The sequence below is a fragment of the Phyllostomus discolor genome, chromosome 12 (assembly GCF_004126475.2).
Source record: "Phyllostomus discolor isolate MPI-MPIP mPhyDis1 chromosome 12, mPhyDis1.pri.v3, whole genome shotgun sequence".
NCBI lineage: Eukaryota > Metazoa > Chordata > Mammalia > Chiroptera > Phyllostomidae > Phyllostomus > Phyllostomus discolor.
In genome coordinates this window covers 17732839-17760413 of record NC_040914.2, presented here as the reverse complement: position 1 = coordinate 17760413, position 27575 = coordinate 17732839, and the positions used below count along the sequence as shown (strand labels likewise).

Sequence of the window (27575 nt, the reverse complement as noted above, 5' to 3'; positions counted from 1 at the left end):
CAAACAAGTGATCTGATCTTTTGGGGAAAAAAAAAAAAAACAAGTTACGGGGAGAACGTGTCTAGTGCCATCATTTGTATCAATCAAGTTGTTCTTGAAAATGTATTTACAAATATTCTCCATTTATATAATAAAAATGTTTGGAAGTGGTGGCGAAGGTAGTTTTAAAAAAACACTGTTTTTAGGGGCATGAAAACAAAATAAATTTGAAGTCTGCCATTTGAGGGGACTTGCATTTTCTATAAATGTTCTTGTTGAAAGTGGGACAGAAACTCAGGACTCGGCCCTGAAGAGAAAGGAGGTCTCAAATGGACCCAGCAGAAAAGCTTGTTCTGAGGAGACACCTGTAAATGATTAAGCCAAGGTCAAGGGAAGTGGAAAAATGCCAGGCTTGACCTTCGAAGCAATGAACCCCCCGGTGTCTCTTGTGTGTCCTTGCAGGTGTGCACACGAGTACACACAAGTGCAGTGAGCCACACTGCACACTCCACCACACGGCGACATGGCATTCTCCACACCTTTCTGCTCCTTGCATTCTCCCCTGAAAGCATCTCAGCGTGGATTTCTTATCCAGACATTTACAGCTATGTCTTGATCACACGTACTTTTCTTTCTAAAAAATTTCCCCTTCCCTTTCTCCTTTCTTTTTTTTGGGGAGGGGGGCAATAACAGCTTTGAGATGATAATTCACATACAATTCTGTGGCTTTGAGTATATCCCCAGTCTTGCACATTACCATGATAAACTTTTTAATATTTTTATGACCACAGCCCCCAAAGAAACCCTGTACCCATTAGCAGGCAATCCATGTCCCTCCAAGCCCCTGGCAACCACCAATCTACTCTCTGGCTCTATGGATTTGTCTGTTCAGGACATGTCATAGAAGTGAAATCACACAATATATGGCAATTTGCGTCTGGCTTCTTGCACTTAACATGTTTTCAAGGTTCGTCCACATGGTAGCACATGCTACAGCTTTATTTCTACAGCCAAATCACATTCCATGGTCTGGATATGCCATTTTGTCTATACACTCATCAGTTCATGGGTATTTGGGGTTGTTTCAGCTTTCTATTATGAACAATGCTAAGTACATTCATGTACTAGATTCTGTGTAGAAAGGTGTTTTCGTTTCTCTTGGACAGATTCTGAGGAGTGGAATTGCTGGGTCGTGTGGTGCACTAGTCAGCTCGGGCTGCCACAACAAATACCGTAGACTGGGTGGCTTGAGCAACTGCAACTAATTTTCTCACAATTCTGGAGGCTGGAAGTCCAAGGTCAAGGGGTGGGCTTCAAACAGCAACAGTTGTTACCACACAGTGGGGTCACTGAGTGGTTCTTCTGTTGGTCTTGCCTGTGGCTACAGTCTGCTGGCAGTGGCTGGGGCTGTGGGACACGGGGGTTGGTTCTCCAGGCGGCCTCTCTCCCTCCAAGTGATCTTTCACCATTTGGTACTGAAGCTTGAGCTTCCTTGGAAAATGGCAGCTGGTTTCCAAGAGAGCAAAAATGGGAGCGCCGGGGCCTAAGGCTTAGGCCCTAGATTGACACAGCATCACTTCCACTGCACTCTATTGGTCAAAACAAGTCAACAGGCCTGCCTGGAGTCATGGGGGAGGGGAAGTAGAGTGCCCCTAGTGGTGGGAGGACTGACAGGCATGGACAGGAAGCAGCAGTCTTTGGAGGCAACCCAGCAGTGTATTTTTCTGGCATCTGCAATGGTCAAGTGTATTTCATATGGAAAGGTATGTTTGAAATAGTATAGTGAATTTTGGGAAGACATTAGCTTGAATAAGAATTCATTGATAAATAAGAGTTCTGCCCTGGCCCGTGTGGCTCAGTTGAGAGGATGTCCTCCAGCGAAGCCAAAGGTCGCCCGTCCCATTCCGTCAGGGCACGTGGCTGGGTTGGGGGTTCATCCCCAGTTGGGCGGGGTGTGAGAGGTAACCGATGGATGTTTCTCTCTCACACTGATGTTTCTCTCTCTCTCTTGCTCCCCACCTTCCCCTCTCTGAAAATAAATAAAATCTTAATTTATTTTTATTTTTTAAAATATGAGTTCTGACTAGAGGTCATGGCTGTAAGGTTACTCTAATGAAAATCTGTGAATTTTCTGTGTACCATGTTCTACAACTTTTTTTTCTCAAAGACTTTATTTATTTTTAGAGAGGGGAAGGGAGGGATTGGGAGAGAAACATAAATGTGTGGTTGCCTCTTAAGTGGCCCCCACTGGGGACCTGGCCAGCAACCCAGGCATGTGCCCTGACTGGGAATCAAACCGGGAACCCTTTGGTTCACAGCCTGTGCTCAATCTACTTAGCTACGCCAGCTGGGGCTTGAAACTTTTTTCACAGACAGCTGGAAACTGACAGATACAACAGAGTGAAGGCAGCTTTGTTTAGAGGCTTCTGTTGATTCCATTCACCTGGGCGTCCACGGTCTTTCATTACTGCGACATCTCTCATCAAATTACTTCACTTTATGACTCCCAGGCCATTCGTTTCAAGTTTTGTGCAGAGAACATAATGAAGTGCCTGCTGACTGCAGCCTGAGGGACGCAGGCCCGAGTCTCCTCAGGGCTGACCGAGGGCTGGTGCAGAGTGTGGCCCTCCACAGGAAAACAAGCCTGCGCTCCATCCAGGACTGTGAGCGCCTCGCCCGCCCGGGGGCCACCTCCCAGTTTCACCAGACACGGCTGAGGGAGGGGTCTTACAAGGAGCCAAGTGAGCGAGCACTGGCTCACGGCCAGATGTCTGAGCATCAGAGCAGATGGTTTGTTGCTTTAATCTCCAAACATGTAAGTGTATTTGAATTTTTAGTTATTTTCAGACCTGTGGTGTTGGGCCACTCGTTACCTCTAATCTTTTACCTCCATTAGTTTCTCCAGCTACCATGTACTATTTCTTCATGTTCAGTTTGATGGCATTTTTAGTTTTACAGATTCCACATATTCCCCTCTCCCATATTTAATACTTATATGCAAATGCATATTATACCCAGAGTGCAGTTATTTTGAAGCCTAAAAATAAAATAATCTACAGAGACATGTAAGAGCCCAGTTCTTGAATTTAGCCTTTTTTTTTTAACCCTAACCCAAGGGCATCCTTTTCTCATTTGCTTCTTTACAGAGAGAGAGAGAAAAAGCAATGTGAGAGAGACATCGGTTAGTTGCCTTTGGGTGCACCCAGACTGGGGATCCGCAGTGGACCAGGGATCGTGTGTCCAGAGTGGGGGTCGCACTCACATGCGCCTGGCCCAGGGATGAACCCGAAATCTAGGCACATGCCCTGACAGGGAAATTGAACCCACAACCCTTTGGTTACGGGATGATGTTCCAACCACTGAGCCACACCAGCCAGGGCTTGGATTCAGTTTTAATTGGAGTGAAGGGTTTGTGGCAAGGTGAGGCCAGGCTGTTCCAGCGGGCTCTGTGGACGCTGGGGCCATGCGTTTGCCTAGAACAGGGGGAGGGCACCCTCAACCCCCATCTGGAAAAGAAACCAGGGGGCACAGGCTGAGCCCGACTTGGCACAAAGGTGGGGAAGATGGGAAGGTGGCTGCCTAGAGAGCTTTGGGGGGGGGGGGAGGGGGAGGGAGAGGCCAGGACAAGGCTGGGACCATGAACGCCCGGGTGACGGAGAAGACAGGGCAGCCACCCCCGAGATGGGGCAGGAGAGGAAGCTGGGAATGACGGAAGTTAGGTCAATTTTAGACACAGTGAAGGTTTCCTATATTCCTAAATATAGTGATAGATTTCTTATTTTTGGTTTCAAAAGTAGTACATGCTCATTGAATCTGGGTAAGTATAAAATCATAAAAAATTAAAATAAGCTAAGATTCTTTGGTCAGAAATAACTCCCATTGTCATCTGGTTGTGTACTTCCATGTCCACACCCTGACCTGACCCCTGGGACCTGCAACTGTGACTTCCTTTGGGAAAAAAGATTTGCAAATATAATTAAGGTTCTCAAATGCGGTCACCCTGAAAATTCAATTGGGCTCTCAATCCAATGACTGGTGTCACCATGGGAGACAGAGAGGACAGGGAAAGGCGGCCACGTGAAGCAGGAGGAAGAGGCTGGAGCTAAGGAATGCCAAGAGCTGGGAGACACTGGAAGCAGTAAGAATCCCCCGCCCAGAGCCCCAGGATGGAGACTTCGGCCTCGAGAGTTATGGAAGAACCGTTTCCGTTGTTTTAAGCCATCCAGGTTGTGGCGGTGTGTCCCGGCGACCCCAGGGAACTAACACGAATGTGGGCCTGGGTCTGGGTCTGGACGCAACTGTCCTGGCGGGCGGGGGCACAGACAAGGGCACGGCTGTGGGTGTGGGGGCAGCTGCTCGTGCAGGTGTGGATGCGTGTGTATAAAGACGCAGTTATTGCTGCGGCTGCAGACACAGGCAGAGACAGTACAGACCTTGAGGAAACCGTGATGCGGACTAGAGCCAACCAGGCTAACATCACCGCAGGTCACTGAGTGTGTGGGCCCAGGGATGCCGGAAGGGCAGCAGCAAGGGACAGCCACGGCGCCAGGTGCCTGGGATACTGCGGCTTCTCCCACAGCTCAACTCCCCCCACGGGTCTGAAGGGCTCACAGCACTGCCTCACGGGAAGGAACGGGGCTGGCACACCGGGACTCCCGCCTCTTTCCCTCCGGAGACTCTAAACCCGGGCACAGCCCCCAGGGAGGGCCCGCACGTCCCGCAGGGCTGCCTTGCTTTAGAGAAGGAACTGCCCGAGGAGCTTCCCTGAATGTCAACACAGGATTAGGACCAAGGTCGCTTCATTTCTGTCCCAGAAGAGGCAACTGGTGGGGGCAGAGTATTCACCCGATTCCACCCTCTGCCTGTTGTCATCTGCCTGGAGATACTCCCCAGAATAAGGTGGGTCCGGGAGAGCTCACACTTGAGCACAGGAACCTCTCCAGGGGGCCCTGGGCCAGGCCAGGCCAGGCCAGGAGTCAGTGTGACAGCACCTGTGAGCTTCCCCATCGGGGAAATGGCTGCATCTCCGTGTGAAGGCACAAGGCTGGGCCTGCGGGGCCGGGGTCTGCCCCCCGCACTGTGAGAGGCCCAGGGCACAGCGGTGGCACCGGCAGCCTCAGGAAATACTCCCCGACAGGCCGGCAGAGAAAAGGTTTCTTGCAGCTTCCTCTCTGATCCAGCCTTGGGGGCCCACCCTTCACTTCAGCCTGTGAGCGATGCTTCTGAAGGGGTTCTCCACCCCAGGCAGCAGAACCCTCCCTGCGCCTGGCTGGGCAGCTCCAGGGAGCCCCAGAAAGATGGGAGAGAAGGGTGTGGGATTCTGCGGCTCCCCTGCCCCTAACAAAGAGATCACCCTAATCCTAGCAGCTCCGAAGACTATCATCCGAGACAAGCTGACTTACAATGACTTTATTTTAACATATTTAATTACAGACATAAAATAGCTGGGGGAGGGGGTGAGCCCCAGCCTAGCCCCACCCCAGGGCTGCCAGGAGGGGGTGTAGGCGAGGCCTCCCTGATGACCCTCCTTCCAGGGTCTTCCTATGGCGGGGCCCTATTGCTTTAGCAAGGGAGGGGCCATGCAAATAAAGGGGGCGGGGAGGCCTCTGGGCCCCTCCCCTCCCCACAGCTGGCCTCCCTTGGAAATGCCCGGAACAGTGCCCCAACCCAGCCTCTCCACCTCCCCCTTCTTTGTCCAGGGAGCAGACCCTCTGGCCAGCCCCCCACCCCCTCTGCAAACCTAAAGGGGAATAAATACAAACTTTACAAAGTAAAAGGGGGTCCAATGCTGCCCTGGGCGGGGCCTGGGGGTGGATGCGGCGCGGGGACCCTGCTGCGGGGCCTCACATCATCCCCAGATGCAGCAGTGTGCTGGCGTAGGCCATGGGCTTGACGTCGGGGTGAGGCTGGGAACCAGACACGTGACACAGACAGAGTCAGAGGTGGGGCAGCGTTAGGGGCAGTGTCCCTGGGCGCCAGACGGAGACGTCCGCCTGCCCCCCAGGCTGTCATGCACTGCCCACCGCCCTGGCTGCCATGCGTTGCCCCCATGCCCCCTCCTGATCAGGCCTCGGCCGTTCCCTCCCCAGGCGGAGCAGGGACCAGGGGCGACCTACCACTGCTGTGAACTGGTGGAACTGGGGCCGCAGGTCAGAGCCCCGGAGGTGGATGTAGGAGGCTTTGTTCCCCATCTGGTCACTGTGGGGACAGGAGCAGAAGCCAGTCAGGGGCTGCAAGGGGCTGGGGGGTAAAGCAGGGCTGGGAGAGAATGGGGGGCAAGACGGGGGCAGGGAGACAAGGCTGGGCAGCAAAAGGCCTGAGAGAAAAGAGGGAGAGGGAGAGACAGTGCCCGTGGCAGACACTGATAGAGACAGATGTTGAGACGTGGAGTCAAGGACACAGAGGGCAGAGACACGAGTGGGGAAAGGAGGAGTCCAGACAAGAGGGGGCGCTCAGGGAGCTGGGCGGGGGCACCTGCAGCCCTGGGGAGGGCAGGACGTTGCCAAGTCCTAGGCTCTAATCTGACCAGGCCTGCCTCTGAGCCCCAAGAGACCCGGGACAGAGGGATGAGGCGACCGGCCTGAGACCGGAACTGCCCTGGTCCAGAGCACAAGCACCCCGGCTGGACAAGGGTCTGGTTTCTTCAGCCAAAAACGGGAAATGAACGTGGGGATATGAAGGCTGAAATGTAGCCCTTGTTTTGGGCCCTGCTTGGAAGAAAGTACCTGAAGGCACATTTACAAGACGCAGGGAAATGAACTCTGGCTGGGGTCGTGTGCCCGCTAATGAGGGTTTCACAGCGCTACCAGGGCACACACGGAGACTGTTCAGAAACACTGCGCATTAGCGGATGGGAGAGGCTGTGAGAGGGTTTGCTGCACAACAGCCCAGGGTGGGGTGGGGGTGGGGAGCGCCAGAGAGTGACCCGATTGGTACAGCTGAGCCTGGTGATGTGGGGGTTCACTATACAACTGTACTGCTTCTGTGTGTCTTTGGAATCTCCTGTCATTAAAAGGAAAGACCAGTGGGCTGGGGAGAGAGGCCCGGATGTGTGGGGGCGACGGGGACGCACCAGTAGTTGGGGGCAGAGAAGACAGTGACACAGCGGCCACCGTGCGCCACCTCGTAGCCCTCAGCTTTGACCTCGTGGCTGCGGATGATGTAGTCCAGGTTGTTCTCTTCCAGGAAGGCCTTGGTGACGTCAGGCCCGAACTGACAGCTCACGCCCCGCTTGCTGACCGAGCGCCCGTTCTGCAGACACAGGGTGCTCAGGGTGCCTGTCCGCCCCCAGCCCCGCCCCCGCCCACTGGCCGTGGCCCCGGGAAACTGACCTGTGGCTGCGGGTCTGACCACAGCAGGTCGCACATGGGGCCTGGAGGGGGAGGGGAAGCACAGAACGTCAGCACCTGGCCCACCTGCCCCCGGACCACCGCCCTGCCCATCCCACGGCAGTGCATGGCGGCGTGGGGCTCACAGGGTGGGGCCATGAGCCGGTTGCAGCCTCTCTTCTCATCGTCTGGGCAGCACTCCGGCCTCCCTGATGAGCCCCCTCCCTCCAGACCCAGGTCAATCCATTCAGGCCTCCCAGCCTGGAAGGGCTGTGACAGGGCCACTGGGCTCAGGCCCCGCCCCTGCGCACAGCCTCTGCGCCCCACTGCCTGGAACGAAGGCCAGGCTTCTCACCCAGGCCTGAGGCTCCACAGGCTCCTGCCTGGCCAACCCCTTCAAAGAACTTCCCTGCTTTCCCCAAACGAGGGCCTCCCAGCTGTCCCTCCCACCTGCCAGGCCTGTCCCTGCCGTGGGAGGCCCTGTGCTTGCCCAGAACACTCTTCTGCAGGGCAGGTGCCCCCTTTTTCCTCTCGTGTCAGTGGTGATGCGGCATCCCCGGGGAGGCCCTCCCACCTGCCCGTCACACCAGAAGCCTTCCTGGAGGTGTGTGCACACATGCACACGGGTGTGACTGCTCTGCTGTGTCCCAGTCACCAGAGTGGGCGCCCTACTGCGTCACCGCTCCAGAGGCAGGGGCTGGGCACAGGAGTAGGTAACCCTGGGCCCTGCTGCTCCATCACCAGTGCAGTCCAGCGAGCGAGGTGCACTGACCCAAGCTACAGTTAAGGAAACTGAGGCCCAGACTTGCCGTCCTGGCTGAGGGCACAAAGTTCATGGAGGGCAGGGCCCTGGTCAAGGCAGCTCAGACCCGAGCCCAGGCGGCTCCTCTCTGCTGGAGACGCCGAGGCCCCTGGGAGGAGGGGCTGTCGCCAGGCCCATCCAGTCACCTGAGTCTGGAGGCTGCCGATTCCGCTCGATCTTCCTGATATCGTCCAGGGTGACGCCGTCTTCGCTGAACAGGCCCCCGTGCATGATCTGGGGTTTAGGTCGGGGACAGCTGTGTGAGGGAGGATGGCCGGCCACATCCCAGCCCTCCGACTCGCTCCGCCAACACACCTGCCCAGGCGGGGCCCCTGTGGGTGGCGGCGGGGAAGGGGGCCCACGGGGCCGGCGGCTGTCCTCACCAGCACTTTGCCATTGATGCACTGTGCCAGGGGAAGCCACTCGAACACCTCGCTGAAGAGCTCATACATCTGGGCTGTGTACTTGGCCTTCACCTCGCCCTCGAAGCCATAGATCTGGTTCATGTTGTCCGTCTCGTGGTTGCCTGGCCAACGGCAGGGGGAGAAGAAGCCTCAGCTCCCCCTCCCCTGGGGGCCCTTGGACGCAGGCCTGGGGGCCCAGGGAGCCCTGTGTGGTGGCCCCACGCACCCGACGTTCCCGCCACAGCTCCTTGGCCCCTCCCAGAAACCGACGAGGGACAGACACCATTCTCAGCCCATTTTCTGGAGGAGCGCGTGGGCCACGAAGCACACACGGGCACGTGGCCACAAGGCCGATGCGTGCAGTAATCACTGAGGGAGTGGCCAATGTGTCTTCTCAGTCATGGCCATGTCCAGAGCTGAGTCTCTCACCTCCTGGCCCACACCCTTCTCTTTCCGTCTGTCTCCCCCGTCCGCCCGTGGCAGCCACAGTGTTGCATCCCACACCCTAGAGCACCCCCGCTTCAGCCCACCAGCGAACGTTCTGGATTCCACCTCACAGAAAGCCCAACCCAGACCCTGCCCGTGCCGAGCCAGTGCCGGCACATCGTCCCCTTGCTCCTGTCCTTGGCCCTTGGTCTGTCCACCACAGGGAGGCCCGAGGGATCCTGGACTTCCCGAGCCAGCCCCTGACCCTCCTCCGCTCAGAGCTCTCCCGTGACCAAAAGCCCACGGAGCCCCATTTGCGTGACACCACTGTGCAGCGCACAGCCTGCCCAACGTCACAGGGCCACCCTGCACACGCATAACAAATGTACGGCTGCAGCGGTGGCCCTGCTTCCTGCAGGAGAAACTGGGGACTTGTGGGGGAGAAAGCCACTGCCCACCCAGGGCCCAGGCCAACCCTGGCCCCTGCGCCTCCCAGCTCACCTCGGAGCAGGTGGAAGTGGTCTGGGTACAGGAGCTTGAAGCCGAAAAGGGTGAGGATCACTTCTACGGAGAAGGAGCCGCGGTCCACGAAGTCGCCGTTAAATATCTGCCCTGCTAAGGAAAACACGGGAGGGCGCCACTCCGTCCCAGGCTCCTCACACCCCACGGCCCCTGCCGCCACCTCCCCAAGGAGGAGGGGGTCAGCAGAGCTCGGGGGCGGGGGGGGGGGTGGTCTGGGCTTCCATCCCTCTCCTCACTGTGTGGCTCTGACCCAGCACCTGGCCTCTCAGAGCTTCAGTGGGACGCGCTGAGGTCCCCAGCTTCACCTGTTTTCAGGGAAACTGATGACGGAGGGGCAGGCACTAAATGCTCAGACTGCTTTGGCTCTCCCTGACACACCAGCCCAAAGCCACAGGGGTGACAGGATACATGTCCCCACCCAATGCTGCCCGGGCCCGGTGGCCCTGAGAGTGGCTGCTTATCGAGCCATCATCACATTAACACCAGCAAATACTCACACAGCACCGACTGTGGGCACTTCACATGTATTAACTCATTTACTCTCTTGATAACCCCACGAGGTAGGCCTTATTATCACCCCATTTTGCAGATGAGGAAGCCGAGGCTTCGGCAGGTGAAGTAACCTGCTACAGTCGCACAGCTGGGAAATGGCAAAGCCAAGAGGCACCCAGTGCGGACGGTGCCAGATGTCGATGTACCTGATCTTGCAGCAGCCCTGTTTCACAACTAAGAGAAGCTGGTGCCCCGGGAGGCTGCGCACCTGCCCTGGTCACGGCATGGGGGACCACCTATGCTCCACCCACACCCCGGTGCCCGAGTAGGTGCTCTGGCCTTTTCCTCTGCTGGAGGCCCTTGCCCACATCCAGGTTTTGGGGGGGGGGGGGTGGTTTGCTCCTCTGAGGAAGGATACATAGGGGTTGGTCTCCGAGGGTAAACCGTTGAGCTCAAATATGTTGAGGAGGTCATAGAACTGGCCGTGCGTGTCCCCACACACTGTAATCTTCTCTGTCTGGAAGAAAAGAGGCCACCGGAGAGGGAGGGGCCCAGAGAGAGACATGGGGAGGGGGTAGGAGGGAAGGGAAGGGCAAGAGGTCACAGCAGACCGAGAAGAACCATGCAAAGACACAGGCAGGGGACACAGACACGAAGAGGGTGGGACAGAGGCCGAGAGGCCAGGAGAAGAGGGACATGGTTGGGGGGGACAGACATGGGGTCGGGGGAGAGGGAAGGCAGACCGAGCCAGGTGGGTCTGTGAGTTTCTGAGCTCCACGGCACCTCCCCGGCCAGGGAGCCCCGCCCCTGCCCACACACTGTCCCCCGCTCGCACCTCTTTCAGCGTGGTCTCCACGAGCGTGCTCAGCTTGGAGAGGACCTCTTTGACCTGTACCAGAATCTGGAAGGCAGGGCAGGCTGTGAGTGGGGCTGGCCTGCGGGCCTGTCCCCCACCCTGGACTGAGGGGGAGGAAGAGGTGGGGAGAAGAGAGGAGTGGGCAGGGCAGGCCCAGGCAAGTGGGGTGCTGGCTGGGGCCACAGGTGTCCCCCAAACTGCAACCTGAGAGGCCTCTATGGCATTTACACATCAGAGTTATTTCACATGAAAATCGAGATCCTTGGTTTCTCTTTAAAAAATCAGCATAACGAAACACACGGATGAATCCAGATGTGGAACATTTTACAAAACAACTGGCCTGGGCACATCCGCATGGCAGGGTCACTGAAGACCCTGCCCCCAAAGGCATGAGGCTCATCTTAACAAAGAGAAGGCAGGTCCGTGCAATGTGTGGCCCTCCAGTGGATTCTGGACTTTAGAGAAATAACTAAAAGGGTGTTTGTAAGAAAACTGGGAAAATTTAAGTATTTGTCTAGAAATGTGGAAACGTTGGTTTTTACTACTTGAACAAGGCCGTGATGGGATCACGTACGCTGACCGCGCTCCCAGACTTCGTTGCGCGGCAGCCGGTGGGTTACATGCGGCCTCCGCCAGGGGGCGTGTGGGGGGGGGGCCTGTGCTAGGGGGCGTGTCAGGGGGGCCGCGCCACAGCCGTGTGTCTGAGGAGCAGCAGCGGAGCCACAGTCACGCAGGAGGACGTCCTGATTTTAGGATACTGGCTCTGATGCAGCTGATTCTCAAGCGGTTTGGAAAAAAGAAAAGGAACCTTCACAGTTGGCAAATCTCAGTGAAGGGCACGTGGGAGTTAACTGCTCTTTTGGCTTCTCTGGAGGTTTGACAATTCTCAAAGTAAAAAGCTACGGAAAACATTAAGTGTTAAAAGTAGATGTCCACTCTGGTCAGAGCATCGGAAGTTGTACAAGACTGTCACTCGCACCCTGGCGAGAAAAAGTTAAAATCCCCACAAATTAAGAAAAAATAAAAACAAAACACATCTGCAAGCTGAGGACACAAAGAAACCTAAGTCAGTCCAACTGCAGGCAGTGCCGGGCCGCCCTCGGGGGGAGGAGACTGCGCCGCTTTCATCCTGGGCATCCTGGCTGCGCGGCAGGAGGGCAAGTCCGCCACAGCTGGGTGAGGAGCCACCACAGAGTTCACAGGACAGAGGAGAGCCCCGAAGAGCCCCAGCCACGCGGCTGTGGCGGAAGGCGAGAGGTGAGGCCTAGGGCAGTGTGGCTGGGAGTCTTCCTGAGGCACAAAAGTGGGGGCAGGACTGGAGAGCTGAGCACTTCCCAGCACCCAAAGCTCTGGCAGTGGCCTGGAGATCAGAGCTCTCCCCGCTCCAAAAGCTGGAGAGTTGATGACATAAAGACCTCGCTGGCTTCCAAGCTCTGCTGAAGGGAGACCCTGACTCTGCGCTGGAAACCAGAAAGCTGGTGGTGAGCTCACGCCAGCTACAGCGGCCCCGAACTGCAGGTGGGACCTACGGCCCCTCACACTGTGGCCCGGCAGGCGGAGGTATACTGCAGTGTCTTACACAGAATGCGTGCAATAAAAAACCAGGATGCTCGGAGACAGACAGCACTAGCAGATCCAGAAAGGACCCAGATGGTGGAATTACCACACAGGGACTTTAAAATAACTCTGATAAATGCGTTAAGGATCTAGTGGAAAAGGGAGACAACATGTGTGAACATATGGGGCAGAAGGATTAAAACGATTAAAAAAGAAATGCTAAAAACAACAAAAAGACCAGTACCAGAAATAAAAAGTTCACAGTACCCAGCACACCGCTGGTCCGGCAAGCACTGAGCTGCTGTTGCCACCTTCCCCTCCGCCTGCCCCAAGGGGCTGGGCTCCGGCACTGCCAGCGTGGGGACACTGTCCCAATGTCACAGGTGTGTGGCACTTAACAGACGTGTTACCTGGTAGGCGCATTTCCGGTGCAATTTCTTCTGGTCCTTGTACCACTGCATGAGCTCCTTCATGAAGGTGATTGTCACCTTGCCGTCCTCCAGCTTGGGCCCACTGTACTCGTCCTCGATAGCTGGTGTGGGAGTGGGGGCTGTGTCAGGGGCTGAGGCCTCTGTGCGGGGGGTGGGGGCCTGGCTCCCAGGCAGGGGGCAGGCATGGCTCTGGGCCCGCAGGCTCCAATGGGGATGGCAGGAGAGAGGACTCCACTCCAGCCAGGCCCTCCCATGGCCCGCTCCGAGGCCCTCTCCCTGACTTCCCAGTCCAGTGTGCCCCCCTACCCCCTGCCTAGATGTTATAGCACTTCACACTGTGAACTCATCCGCTGAGCAAGCAGCTCTCTCCCCATGAGAACATCAGCCCACGGGGGCAGAGGCTGTTTTGTTCACAGCTGTACATATCCTCAGTGCTGAGGACTAGTCTGCACATAGTAGGTGCTCAATAATTGTCTGTGGGATGAACAGCTGAATACCCGAGCACCTAGAGGAACTGGAGACAAATCAAGCACAGGAGGCCCGTGAGGGGTGGGCACTACTGCCAGGGAGCTGAGCCCGGGCAGTGGGAAGATGGGTTCACCCACGTCTCCCAAAACAGGTAACGCAAACCCCAAATCTGGGCAGGGACGAGAGGCCACCCCAAGCCCCATCTCCCACCCCGAGGTGAGCACGGGAACGGAGAGGCCCACGCAGGGATGGGGAGTGTCCTAGGCTGAGGCAGCGGGCCACACGGCGCGACTCACTCATGCTCTCGATGTCTAGCGAGTCCACGACCGAGCGCTTGTGCTCGTCGCCCGCAATGGCCCGCTCGAAGGCCTTCTGCTTCACGATTTTGTTGCACTCCTGGTACTTCATCTTGGCGTCCTTGTCGTGGGGCTTCACCTTCATCACCTGGACAGGCAGGAGGAGGAACGCGTAGAAGAGGGAGGGCACATCAACGCGGAGACCGAGGAGGGGCGGAGCAGGGAGGAGGAGGGGACACTACTGCTGCCCTCAGTCTGCCTGGCCCTGGGTTCCGAGAACGAGATGGCCAGACCGCCCAGGCCCTAGTGCCCTAGAGGTGTAACCCCGGACACCTCCGACCTCCAGGCCTTGGCACCCACAACCCAGACACACAGGGCTGCTGTGAGGGGGAAACACGGCCACCCCCACAGGTGCACTTTGCCCCCTTTAAAAAAAAAAAATCCTCACCCAAGGATACGCTTAGAGAGGGGAAGGGAGGGGGAGAGAGGGAGAGAAACATTAGTGGGTTGTCTCTCATGTGTGTCTCAACTGGGGATCGAACCCACAACCTCTTGGTTTACAGGACGACACTCCAACCAACTGAGCCACACCAGCCAGGCCCCACACGGGTGCGCTTAATAAACCTCAGCTTGGACTATCATCAGAATCAGGCCGCCCCACCTGAGGAGCACGTGCCCAGCCCAGGTCCCTTGTGGGCATAGGGCAGGAGGAGGCGAATGTTACTGCTGTCATCACAGTGCTTCCTGAGCTCCCCGGGACTGATGGGAAGGGTGGGCTGGGTCTCAGGCCGTGATTGACAGCCCAGACTTATCTGGAGGGCCGGTGATGTGCTGGGTGACCCAGATCCCCCGACCCTCAGTGTCCTCCTCCCTCAGTGTCCTCCTCTGTAAGATGGGGCAGATGATGGGCTCCACCTGCAGGGCTCAGTGGCATCGCGTTCCTCGCTCCACCCTGGGCTTTTGGGGAGACCCAGGACAAATGGGTCCCCTCTCCTGAGGGGAAGTGGGCCACAGATCCAGGCTGCCTGGGTTCAAATCTCAGCTGCGCCAATCATCCACTGAGTAACCTCGGGCAGGTGAGCTCACCTCTCCGTGACTCAGTTCCCTACTCTGTAAGATGGGGCGATGAGAGTAGTCACCTCTGAGGGCTGCCGTGAGGACTAAAGGAGCAAGCACTTGGGCGGCGAGTGCAGCAGCAAAAGCCCACGTAAGTGTTGGCTGCTCCCCATGGCCACTTTCATGAGCCACTGCGCTGGTCACGCCAGCTCACACACAAGAACACTGCTTCGCTTGGGGACACAGTAAGTCCTCAGCAACAAGAGCCCACCCCCTCCTGTTTCCCCACCTTCAATCTGGCTTCCCACAAACTCGGGTCCTCCAAGCTCAGAGGTACACAGGGCTGGATGCAGATCCCTGCTCTGCCACTGGCTCGCTGTATGACCTTGGGCCCATGACACCACCCCTCGGAGCCTCAAACAGTTTGTTTATTTGTGGTGAGTGGCCCCCATAGAGGTGCGGAGAGGGGCCGTGATGCCCCTTGGTGGGAGTCAGGAGCCTATGCAAGGCACTCACTAGCTCCTGAGGGTCAGTGTGGCTCATCACCCAGGAATGGCTGTGTAGCCCATGTGCAGCAGAGAACGGGGCTGCGGCTGGCGATGGCTTCCTCCCCGCCTGGGCAGGCCCGGGCTAGGGCACCCTGTCAGGTGGCTCCACATGGGGTGTGGGTGGGGTGCAAGGCGCGGGAGGGAGGCAGCACCAGACGTCCCCCGGAGTCCTTCCCAGCAGGAAGGGGTGATGAGTCCACACCCCAGGAAAAAGTGCAAACCACTACTTGGTTTGACTCACGGGAACCCGCTTTGTTTGCTGGCACTGCCTGCCAGACCCAACCCCTGAGTCCCCACGTGTGCTGCCTGCGCTCACCCCAGGCCTGTACAGCTGCCCCTGGCCCGGAGCACCTCTTCCCACCTCCAAGTCCCATCTTGCTCCTCTCCTCCATGCCCCCCTTGGCCCTTCACTCAGGCTGGGTCATGCACTCCCTCTGGGCTCCCTCAAGCCCCTGGATAGCCTGGTCAGCCCCGAGCACTGCTGGACAGGGGCTACCTCCCACTAGAAGGTGGCCCATGAGGGCAGGGCTGCGGCAGGGTCCCGGCAGTGAGTGCATGCCCTCTGGGTGAAGGGATGAGCCCCTCAGCTTTCCCTCTGTGCCAGTCTCCTCAGCTCACAGGCTGGGGTGGGGGACGGGATGACCCCGACAACGACGGGCAGAGAGGAGCGGAACCAGTCACAGGAGCAGAAGCAAAACCGTGGCTGATTTCCCGAGCACTGAGTAGTATGTACCTGACACTGCTGTGAGGAGCTAACTTGCTCACATTACCCCCAGAGCAGCGCTGGGTGGTGTTACCGCAATCCCACCCGAGGGGCGAGGAAACAGGCCCAGAGAAGTGTTGCCAACCCGAGAAGCCAGGGTTCTGTTCTCTCCCTGTGTAGGCTCCTGCCTTCTGTCACCCATGCAGCCATTCCCCGCCCCCCCCCCCCATGCCACTGTCCCCTTGCACCCTGCATGCCCTCCAGGGAGACAGGGTGGTGAAGTGGTCCTGAGCGAGTGGTCCTGCTCTGGGGTCAGGCCTCCAGGGCAAGCTGCCCCACCTCTGGGTCCTCCCTTGGCTTCTAGAGACTGTGTGTGGGGGGGGCAGCAGCCCCGTGACAGGAAGAGGGGTGAGAATTTAATAGCAGGCCTGTCACAGGGCCTCGCAGCGAGCCAGGCCTCCTTCCAGGGACTGTGAGGCTGCTGCCGCCGCTGGGGCTGCAGCCACAGGGGCTGCAGGGGTTCTGGGTTTTAGTGTCCTCACTAAAGGGGGTGTGACCCTGAGAGGCTCCTGCTCCCAGGAAGGTCAGTGCTCGGGGCCAGCGGTGCCTGGCAGGGGCTTCGGCAGGCGAGGCCCACTGGGTCAGGACTGAACACCAGGTCCGTCTCTACGAAGTGGCAGCTGGACTGTATCTACGTCAGTCTCTTGGCTGTGATATTTATGTAGTTATGCCAGGTACGTCCCTGGGGAACTGGGGAGAATGGGATCTCGGTATTACGTCCCAAAGTGAAAAGCTGGTTTTACAAGCGGTGCCCGTAGCTCCCAGGCGCCCACGCTGGAGAGGACGGCACCGGCCGCAGTCCCCCTGTGAAGCCACGGGGGCTGCAGGGGTTCTGGGTTTTAGAAGGGTGACACGGTGCACACGCTCTGTCCTGTGGCTCCTTGGAGGTCTGAGTGGTACTTGGTCCATCACACACACTGCTGCTTCTGCAGCAAATCCTCTTGTCACACCATGTGGGAGCAATGAACACCATCAACGGCCTCTTATTAGTTCAGGTCAGAGTTTGCCACAGAACTTACGAGAAAAACTGGTTGTCTGATCGGCTTGGATTTGGAGCTGGGGGTGAGGGACTACAGACCAGTAGCAGGAGCCAGGCCCTAGGACAAGGGCTCCTGACCGCAGGGGACCCACATGACGACGTGTGATGGACACTGTGACTATCTACAATGACACAGGGACAGACGAGGCCCGGAGAGGTGCCCGCAGCACAGAGAGCCGGAGGGAAGTCGGGTTTCTCGGGTGGGCGCTGCACCACGCCAGTCTTGAGTGTGGCACTTGGGTCTTCACCCCACAGGCTGAGACTCTGGTGAACTGATTCAGCCAACAGCCCTCTCACGACGACAGAGAGAGAGAGACCGTGGGTGTCCATGGCCCGAGCCGAGGGCAAGAACTGAGCCCAGAACCTTCTGCCCAGGGCATCCGTGGTCCAGAGCCTGGCTCTGGCACCAGACTGTCACCTCCTGGCTGTGGGGCCTGGGGGAGTGCCCTATGCTCTGGGCCTCAGTTTCCTCTTCTGTAAACCAAGGGTGATAACAGCCGCACAGCACAGGGCACTGCGAAGATCACAGGAGCCATCAGACATGAAGGTGTCCCCCACCCACCCGCCCTCGCCTCGTACCGGGCCATAGGAGGAGCTGGCTGGGACCGCCCCTGTGCTGTCGTGTGTCGTGTCTGTGCCTGAGCCTCGGACACGAGTGCTGGTGCGGGCTTGAAAGGCAGACACATTTCTAACTGACTGGGCTGGACTACTCTGTGAGAGACCCAAATGCAAACCACGTCACAAACCACACCAACAAGCCTTTCCAGAAGGGGCAGGGGGTGCAGAAAGAGCCCCCCCAGATCCCGCCTGGGCCCACAAGACCACCTGAGTTCCAGCTGCAGAAGGAAGGAACACAGGTGGGGTCTTCTGAGAAGAGGAGCCAAGAGAGGGGCAGGGAATCCTGAAGCAAGGCCCCCCCGAAAGGGTTAACCTGGAGATGAGGGAGCAGGGGGTGGGGAGTCAACATGGACCCACGGGGAGGGGAGCTGGGTTCCTGCGGAGGGCCTGGGCTTGGCCCTGGAGGGGGAGCACACAGAGACACCCCAGCTCCTAACAATGTCCTGGCCCCCCCCAACATCCCCAGAAGCAAGCGCCGTGAGTGCTCAGTGCAAACGGCTCCTCTAAATGTACTGATCACCTTCACCCTCACAGGGACACCCTGAGGCTGGCCCTACTCACCCCCGCCCCCACCAGACAAGGACGCTGAGCAGGAGAGCAAAGCCCTCAGAGCCTCGCAGCTCACAGGGCGGGAGTGGGGGTGCCCTGACCCTGGAGCTGGTGCCTCTGACCACGCCGGCCACCTGCACACACTCTGATCACAACTCAAAGCACAGAGTACACATTCTATACCACACCCAACACACATCTAATTCACGTAAATGGCATTTTTTCACAAAATACATACACAATTTCCCCCAAATAATGAACTTTTCCTTCTTCATTGCATCCACTGACTAAAGCCCTCCGACCACTACACCAACCCCACAGCCCTCTAACAGTCATGAGCACGGACTCTGGGTTCAAGTCCCAGCTCTGCCACTTCCTGTCGGGTGACCTTGGAGGAGGGGATCCCCTCTCTAGACCTATCTCCTTCCTGTAACATGAACTGAACTCGTGGACGTAAAGCCTCACAACAGAGCTCAGCCCATAGTGAGGCTGCAGATGTGGACACTGAGGCAGAGGAAGGGAAGGCCCTTCACTGGAGGGCCAGGCTGCAGAGAGGCAGAGCCTGGGGCCTGTTCGTTCAACCCAGCTCACAGCTCAGCTCTGCTTCCAAGGGTGCCCAGAGCTGAGACGGGGCCACGAAACCCCAGCAAGTCACAGGACAGCTCCGCAGGTCAAGGTGAAGCCTCCGCATGAGGAGCCGCCCCAGGGCCCGGTGCCCACGGAGCCTGATGCGACGTGTCAGGGTGGAGGAGGGTGAGCAGCCTGCAGGCGTGTGGGTGGCCGGCGATGGTGGGCCAGGCCCAGGTCCAGGTGGGCAAGGATCTCAGGCCCACCTGGGGACTCCCCAGTACTGCTGGCAGAGGCCCCTTGGGGAAGCGGGCTGTGACAATGAAATGCTGGCTGACTGGGAAAAGGCTGCGGACCCCTGCCCCCTCACCAGCCCTCCATGATGCCCACAAGGCCTGGGATAAGTTCAGGTTTGGTACCCACACAGGATGGCTGGGAGGACTGTCTCGGCCTCATGGGAAACTCAGGGGTAGGTCCCCGTCTGGGCCTGAGTCAGGAGAGGAGCCCGGCTCCTCATCCCAGTGGAAGGCTTCCTGGCCTGCAGCCCTGGGCGGGCAAGGACCCTGTGTGCACCTGTGCTCGGGCTGCTTCTCAGTTTCAAGTGCCCCCTCCAGGACCCCCCACCCGGGGACCCTTCCCCGACTGAACTTCTGGGTTACGCACTGCTGAGCCCCGCCACCCCACTGACTGTCACACAGCCCACTTTTGAAGAGCCCCGCAGCCACTCTGCTCGTGACCCTGCCCCAGAAGCGACACCACGGACAAGGGAGGTCTGACGGAGCGATGGTGGGAGCCCGCGCTCACGAGGATCCTGTTCTGCTGCTCCTCCCCCTCCTCCATGTGGCCCCTCGGTCTGTAAATTACACCCCCTGGCGTGCCTCCACCCACACAGGGGTCCCCTGGCCTGGGGCTTGCTTCAAGCTGTCCCTGGGCCTGCAAGGCCCCCTCCACCCCCCGGCCAGTGGTCAGTCACCAGCCCCAGCAGGTTGACCGGGTCCCTCCAACTGCGGCCTGCAGCTCTCAGCACCCTGGCCGAGCCTCCCTCCACAGGAGAAGCTGCCCAGTGTGCACGGTGGATGAAACCAAAGCACCGGGGGGCGGGGGGACGGTGTGCGCGCTGAGGGCAGAGTACGAACTCATTCCACAAACGCTGACCGAGCCCCTCGGCGCACCATCCCAAGGAATGGAACAGCCGCAGGGCCAGGCTGCCTGAGTTCAAACCCCAGCTCTCCGCCCCTCCAACTCCCAGCTGCATGTTGTTGGGCGGGTGACTGAACCCCCAGAGGGACCCAAGGTCATTGCCACACACCCCTAGAGGGGTCCAGTCTCATCTGTACGATGGGGTAACTTGGTCCCACCTCACAAGGCCACCGCCATGACTCACTTGGCCGGTTGCCATGAAGGCTGATGAGGGCCCATGGCGTGGAGGCATGTGCTCTGGACGTCCTCCCACGGTCACTACGATGACGAGTGGAACAGGGACAGCGCTGGGCGTGCAGGCGGGTGAGGGCACTGGCAGGTTCTCACCGTTCTCTGGGTCTCCTGTCGTCACCTCATCACCACGCGTCCCTGCCCGCTGTCCCTCTGGAGCACACCCCCGGTCCCATCTCCTCCCCGCTCTGCCCTCCTCTGCTCTGACTGTCCACCTGTGCAGTGACTCGGGGCTGGTTTTGCTCTCCCCTGAGGAGCAGCTCCACCAGCAAAAAGGCCATGGCTCCTGTCCAGCGACCACGCCTGCCACAAAAACCCCAATGGCTTGTCGGCAAGGAACCTGGACCACTCCCGGAGCCGTGACTCATGCTGGAAAAGCGGAAACACGTCTCCTTCACAGCAACCCACACAGGCAGGTCCCGCTGCTCTCCCATTTCTTGGAGGTGGAAAAGGAGGTGCAGAGGGCCAGGTGACTCGCCCAGGTGACCAAGTCAGGGCAGAGGCAGGGGTGAGCCCGGGCGGTCTACTGCAGGCCAAGGGGGCTCCCAGGCATTTGCTGGGGGAGTGCGTGCTGAGTACCGGCTCACCCCACCCCACAGGCATGCAGGCTGCACCGCCCCGCCAGCCGCAGCATCCACCTGGCTGCTCTGGGTGCTGGCCCAGTTCCCGAGGCCGGCTCACCGTTTCGTAGTCGCGCAGGGCGGCTCGGAACTTGCCCAGCGCCATGTTGCTGGCGGCCCGGCGGTAGTAGCCCTTAATGTACTTCTTGTCGATCTCGATGGCCCGCGTGGCATCAGCCAGCGCGTAGCCATAGCACTCGGTGCGCAGGTAGGCCAGGCTGCGGTTGCCATAGTAGATGGCATTGCTGGGGTTCAGCTCGATGGCCTGGCTGTAGAACTTGATGGCGTTCTCGTAGTCCTTGGCTGTGGAGACAGAGGAGGAGGAGGAGGCGTGAGGCAGGGCCACCGCCGCCCAGCAAGAATAGACCCTGGGCTGGCCCCGTCTCCCCATTTACAAATTGGAAACTGAGGTCCAAAGCTGGGCTCATAAAGGTCTCTCCAGCCGGCCCCTCTTGCTGTCCCAGCCATCCCACCCTAGCACAGGCCTCATCCCTTCTGCTCCAAGTCCCCAGGACCCAAGGTCATTGCCACACACCCACCCACCAAACCGTCACTCCTCCAGGCCCCAGGCTAGGTGGCACTCCTTCCAGGACTTCAGGGGGGCCTCTGAGAGCGGACAGTTCCTGAGCTGTAACCCAGCCAATCTGAGCCTGCCCTGGGCCCTCGACTGTCTGGCCCCTAAACAAGGACACGAGCCCAAAGAGGGGTCCAGAACAGGAAGGAGGGAAGGAGAAGGAACCTACTTAGACACCAGGAGCGAGACATTAGCCAAGATCCAAAGAAAATCACAAACCAGACGGGAGCACATTCCCGGCAGAAGGAACAGAAGGTGCAAAGGTGCCGGGGGTGGGGGGGAGCGGCGGGTCATGACAGGCTGGTGTGGCCAGGGCAGAGGAGGGCAGGGAGGCTGGCAGACCACGGCCACAGCGGGTCTGGACATGGTGTTCTAAGTACAAAAGGACAGGATGTTAACATCTGGTCAAAGGAAGAGGTCGATTTTATTTAAAATGAGCTATGGCTGTGCCCTGTACTTTATTTTTTAATTTTTATTTATTAATTTTTAGCAAGAAAGAGAGACATCACCATGTTGTTTCACCCACCCATGCATTCACTGCTTGATGCCTGTAAGTGCCCTGACCCAGGATCAAACCCACAACCTTGGCATGTCAGGAGGATGCTCCAACCAAATGAGCTACTTGGCCAGGGCGTGCACTTTATTACTTGGACTTGCGGAATCCTCACGTTTCCATAGCATAATCACTGTCTGGTGCTCGCTTTACAGATGGGTCATCAGGTCTTGTTCAAGGCCAAACACCCAGTCTGTATTCGCAAAGCCAGGCTCGAAACCCTCCCATGTGGCCATTCGACAGGCGGCAGATGACCAAGGCTTGCCGGAAGTGAGGGGCCATGATGCACTTTGTGCCAAGCAGGGCTCCTGGTACACGGGTCCCTCACTGAACCCTCACACCAGCCCTGAGGACAACCACATTACCCCGTTTTCTAGACGAGGGGACTGAGGCTCACAGAGATAAGCCCATAATGGAGGTCACACCGAAAGTGGCAGGCGGGAGCTCAGAGCCAGGCTGAGACCCAGTGCCCCTACTCTCTCTCTCTCACCTTCCACACCTGGTAGGCTCTGGGGGAGCCTGGCACAGGGGCCGGAACAGACCCAGGCAGGCGGCCTGAGCTCCTCCCAGCTCTGCCTCTCACCAGCTGGGTGTCCCTGGGCAGCTGGCACCCATCCTTGGGACCTGAGTTCCAGGGAGTCCTCCTAACACCGGGCTTACGGTGGGAATGCCTGCCCTAACTCCCACTTTACTTCTCTCCAGCATCATCTGGTAAACCTCCAGGGTCTTTGTTTTTTTGTTTTGTTTATTTGCTTATTTGTTTATTTGTTTATTACCTCCCCAATTTCAACCTAACCCTCGTGAGGGCAGGGGCCTTGCTTGTCTTACTTCCTTGAGTCCTTCCCATGTCTGAGGACCCAGGACCCCCCACCCCGGCCCTGCCCTTCTGGGGCTCACAGTCCAGTGGGGGCTGGGGGTGGGGGGATGACACACAGATCCATTCCCATAAAGTGGTAGCCAAGTGTTGAGGGCTGGGGAAGCCAGAGGGGATGTCAGAGCTGAGACCTGGAGGCTGAGACAGAGCGAGTCAGGTGAAGAAACAGAATGGAAGAGAGTTCTGGAAGGAATGAAGGAAGGAAGGAAGGGAGGGAGGGAGGGAGGAAAGAGACAGATAAACCAACCCAACACTAGAGCAAGAAGCCAGGTGCCAGGGAGACAGCCAGGAACAATATAACGATTCCTTCTGCAGGCTAACATCTGGCAATCTTTCAAATGGCTTGATGTCCTCTCCTTCGGGAAGCCCTCCTGGACCACCCCCAGGTGAGGTCAGGTACCCCTCTGGGTTTACTTGTCCCAGCCCTGTGCACTCTGGGTTATCCCTGTTCTGTGATGGGTGTGTCCCCCAGGCCTGTGAGCCCCGGAGTGCAAGCCCAGGACTTCCCAGAGACAAGCACGGGCGGCCCCAGGCCACCCAGGTCTGACTGACCCTCCCTGGATGCCAGTGCCTTCGAGGACTCCTTCCAGCCTCCTGGCCAAGTTCCAGAGCTGGAAGGGCCAGCTCTCTTGTTGAGTGAGATGCTACTTGAACGGCTGTCTGGCGTGGCGCAGAAAGCCTGGTGTCTGAGTGTGGCATCTGGCTCTACGGACACGGACCACGAGACCTCGGGCAAACGGCCACCCCCGAGCCTCAGTTTGATCACCTGAGACATGGAGTCACAGACACCCCTGCCTCATGGGGTGGCTGTGAGGGCCAAACAAACTCACATATGAAACGTGCCTACAGCAGACACTTGTGTAAGAAACGAATGAATAAGCAAAGAGAATGGAGCAGAGGAAATGGGAGGAGCCCTTCACACGTGTGTCCCAAAGCACCATGTCCTGTCTCTATTCTATGTGTTTTACAAATAGGAGCGCACTGCATCATCAAGATAGTCCCCAGAGTAGAGATGAGGAAACCGAGGCACAGAGAGGTTAAGTCATTTGCTTGGGAGTCACACAGCAGGGAAGGGGAAGAGACAAGATGTGAACCCAGGCAGACTGAGCTATAAACCATGTCTACAAACTCCTAGACCCGAAGGCTTCCTTGGGAGTGAAATACCACCTCTCCCATTTTACAGAAGGGGACTGATGAGGCCCATAAAAAAAGGAAAGAGAACTGAATATCATCGGGGACTGGGCCTGAGGTCACAGAGGTGACCCAGCCTTGGGAGGTGGGTGGGGAAGGGGGGCAGGGGACCTTCTGACCCCTGCAGGGAGCCAGGACGGCCAGGGAGCGGAGACTCTGCACGTGGGAGGCACGCACACGCTGAGGAAGGGGGATATCCGGCCCTGCGGCTCACACGCACGTGGTTTCCCTCCTCCGAGCCCCAGCTTCCTCTATAAAACAAACAGGGCCGCACCCACCTACCTCCCGGTGCCCCAGGGAGGATTAAACAGAGCCGTGTACCTGGCCAGCAGAGGGGCTCAATAAAGGAAGCTGCAATTATTCTTTTTATTGCTATTCCGGAGCCTGCCACAGCCTGCCACACTGAGAGGGGCTGGGGCCGGGGCCAGGGCCAGGAGGGGCGTTCTCCTCCATGCCAGCTCAATACCAGGACCCCTGGCTGCTCACCCAGCCCCGGGGCTCCGGGGAACTCAGATTCCAGGTCCTGGGGGGCGAGGGGCCTCAGTGTCAACACCCACATTTGCTGCTCCACCCAAGCCCATTTCAGGAGTGACCCCATCTTCCATGTCATCCCCCAGCTGGAGACTGGGCCTGATCCTGGACACCTCTGGCTCCCTCAGCCCCCAAAGCCAGGCAGTTGTCATGTTCGGTCAAGTCGGCCTCCTGCACATCTCTCAGATCTGCTCATTTCCAACCCTCCAGCCCCACCCTGCTCCGGTCTGGCTTTCATCCCCGCCTGCCCAGGTTCCTGCCCCTCCACAGGGGTCTTTCTAAAGCACAAACCCGACTCTGTCCTTTCCCAGAACCAGCCCCGACTCCCCAGGGTCCTCCCCAAAGCCTCACCAAACTAAGTCCTCTTGCCTCTTACACGCCAGCCCCGTTCCCTATCTCAGTGCCAGGCCTTTGGGCCTCTGCCATCTGTTCTTTCTGCGTGGAGTTCCCTCTTCCTTCTCTCCAGGCAGCCACTTGGAAACATTCCTTGAGTCAGTTTCTGTCTCTCCAGCCTGGCTGGCAGCACCACCCTCTCCCCTGTCCGCCACCAGTCTCCTTCCTGGTCCCCAGTCTGACCCTCATGTCCGATCTCCACAAGGCAGCTGGGGGTCTTTTTCAAATACTAATCAGACCATGGATGCTCCTCTCTTAAAACCCCCCATAGCTCCCCGCCACCCCAGGAGGACTTCCACTGTCCCTGACCTGGCCTTCCGGGCCCCACCTCCCCATCTCCCCACAGCACCACCTCCACCTGGTTGCCTCAGCCTGATCGAACTTTCCTACCCTTTGAACCTGTCTGCGCTCCCACTGAAGGACAATTCTCTTGAAAGCTCCAGATTCACTCTGCTTCTCACCCCTCGTCCAGGGCTTTCCCATTGCCAGTCTCTCCTCTCTCCCGCAGGATCAGTGCTCCCTCACGTGGACCAGACTCTAGTCTCTTCCATCCTTAAAAAAAATGCAGCTCCCTCCCCCATTTCTCCACTCCTCTTTGGAACCCAAATCCCCGAAACACTGTCAACACTGGCTGCCTCCACTTCCACACCTCCCATTCATTCTTGAGTGCCACCACCCCATCACTCCCCAGAGACCGCTCCTGTCAAACTACCACCAACACACGTGGAGCCAAATCCAACGGTCAACGCCCCGTGACCACCTTGGCAGCATCTGACCCAGGGTACAGTCCCTCCTTCTAGAAGCATTCTCTTCTCTCACTTTTCCTAACATTTTCCCTGATTTCCTTTCTGCTCACTGACCACCCCTCCTCTGCCTCTTCCTCTTTCTGTTCTGAACATTAGAATTCCTCAAGGTTCTGTCCTGGGCCCCTTCTCTTCCGAGATGACCTCATCCATTCCCGCCTGTTCTATTCCATCTGCAGGCTGCTCATGCCCAAAGCCCTCTCCCGGGAGCTCCAGGCTGGCCTATCCATTTACTCACTGTCTCCTCTTGGAGAGCTGAGTAAAATCCAAACTAGTCCTTGCAATGATTTATGAAACCCTACACAATCTGGCCCCTGTCCCAAACTTGTTTGTATCAGTCTCCCCACTAACGTGCTGAAGCCCCAGGTCCACCAGTGTCCTTCCATTTCCTCCCTCTGGGTCTTTGCACCTGAGGCTCCACCCACCTGGCGCACCCCTCCCCAATTCTCCTTCTCAACTTAAATGCCTCCTTCTCAGTAAGGCCTTCTCTGAACACCTACCTAAAGTGACCTCCAACCCTTATTGTCTACCTCACACTCTGTTGTTTTTTTTTTTAAACACTCATCTCAACTTCTAGCTGTTTTATTAATTTGTGTAGTTACTCATTGCTTGAGTCTCCTGCTGCGTTAGGAGCCGAGTAAGGGCAGGGCTGCATCCGTCTCATTGGTTGTTACACTTTCTGAGGCCAGCACAGTCCTTAGCAGGCGCTCAACAAACATGCTGAGTGAATAAATGAATGAGGGCCCCCACATCTTTCACCTTCTCAAGATCCAAAGTCACACTATTCCTGGGATTCCCTCACCTCTACTCCCAGGGCCTTCCACACATCCCTTTTCCTCGTGCAACCTCACACCTACTTCCTCACCCGCACGATTCCCCACGCTATTGAACTGTCCACTCTAACCCCCACCGGGTGCCACCCACCCTGGGTCTCCCAACTGGGTAGAGCCATCACTCCCCCGCCCCATGTCAAAACTTGGTAGCGTCCTCTTCAGGTCTCACCAAAAAGCTACTAGCACCTCTCGGGGTCTCACACTTGGTGGAACCTTCATTCCCCTCCCCCCTCTCGCCCCCTCCTCATGATCCCCAGTTAGTAGCATCCGCTCCGTCCGCCAGTTTCAGGTACCACCTTCCCTCTCAGAAGCCCCCTCTGTCTCCCCTGAATAGCACCAGCCTGGTCCTCCCCACGCCTGGTCACTTGGTAGTGCCGGGCCCGCGCCCAGGCTGCCGCTCCGCGTTGCCATGGTTCCGCGCGGGCCCGGCACCCCCAGACCCCCGCAGCTGTCCACCCACCCTGGACCCCTCCGGGGCGGGCGCACCTTTGAAGTAGTCGTTGGCCTGTGTCTTGAGCTCCTCTGCCCGCTTCAGAGTGCCATCAGCCGGAGGTTCGTCTTGGGGGGGCTCAGCACACTCAGCCCGCTCGCCCTCCGCCATCGCCATGCCGCAAAGCGACCCCCACCCTGGCAACGGCCGCCAGCGGCACCCGGCCGAATCGTCGCGAAGGAGAGCCGAGTTACAGCGGTCGCTGCTGCACAAGTGTCGTAAAGCGCGGGCTGCGATGGCTGCCTTTGCGCGCCTGCGCAGGGCTCTTTTGCCGTAGCCTGAGCGGAGGACAAGGTGACCAAGGAGGCCGCAGCCTCACCCTTCCTAGAACGGGCCAATGGGAAGGTGAAAATAGGCTCACTGGGGAGAAAAGGCCCCGCAGGGCCCCCGCTCTCGAAGTTGCCTCATTCCGAGATCGAAGATTCTTGGGGTTTAAAGTGGGATTTATTTACCCGCCGTCTTCCGGGATTGGTGGGTACATGTGGTTGCTCTGCAGGGCACACCAAGCCCAGCGCGGGACCGGAGTCTAGCCCAATTGTCAATTACCTGTATGACCTTGAACACGTCTTCCTCTCCTATCT

General features: G+C 58.0%; 1 protein-coding gene across 2 annotated transcripts; it reads right to left on the bottom strand.

Annotated features, from left to right (window-relative positions):
* Positions 1 to 5376: 5376 nt before the first annotated feature.
* On the bottom strand, positions 5377 to 27216 carry LOC114511087 (serine/threonine-protein phosphatase 5). 2 transcript variants are annotated; one of them, XM_028529732.2, is made up of 13 exons: positions 26991 to 27216; positions 20814 to 21055; positions 13562 to 13709; positions 12777 to 12898; positions 10789 to 10854; positions 10372 to 10470; positions 9441 to 9546; positions 8493 to 8635; positions 8256 to 8343; positions 7311 to 7351; positions 7052 to 7230; positions 6096 to 6177; positions 5377 to 5885 (listed from the first exon to the last, which is right to left on the bottom strand). In XM_028529732.2, exons 1-13 carry the CDS (start codon positions 27109 to 27111, stop codon positions 5823 to 5825), a joined length of 1500 nt encoding a protein of 499 aa, XP_028385533.1. In that variant the 5' UTR covers positions 27112 to 27216; the 3' UTR covers positions 5377 to 5822. The 2 variants fall into 2 exon arrangements, with proteins under 2 accessions (XP_028385533.1, XP_028385531.1); XM_028529730.2 differs by having other exon boundaries at positions 10372 to 10854; positions 26991 to 27193.
* Positions 27217 to 27575: the final 359 nt, after the last annotated feature.

What these genes read in the sequence shown, in the direction of transcription:
- LOC114511087 (XM_028529730.2), bottom strand. Translation starts at nt 27,111, where the DNA reads ATGGCGATGGCGGAGGGCGAGCGGGCTGAGTGTGCTGAGCCCCCCCAA. An exon ending in ACCGGAAATGCGCCTACCAG is followed by an intron (nt 10,855 to 12,776) that starts GTAACACGTCTG and finishes CCTGCCTTCCAG; the next exon opens with ATTCTGGTACAGGTCAAAGA. An exon ending in TCGGCAGCCTCCAGACTCAG is followed by an intron (nt 7,352 to 8,255) that starts GTGACTGGATGG and finishes CTCCCCCTCCAG; the next exon opens with GCCCCATGTGCGACCTGCTG.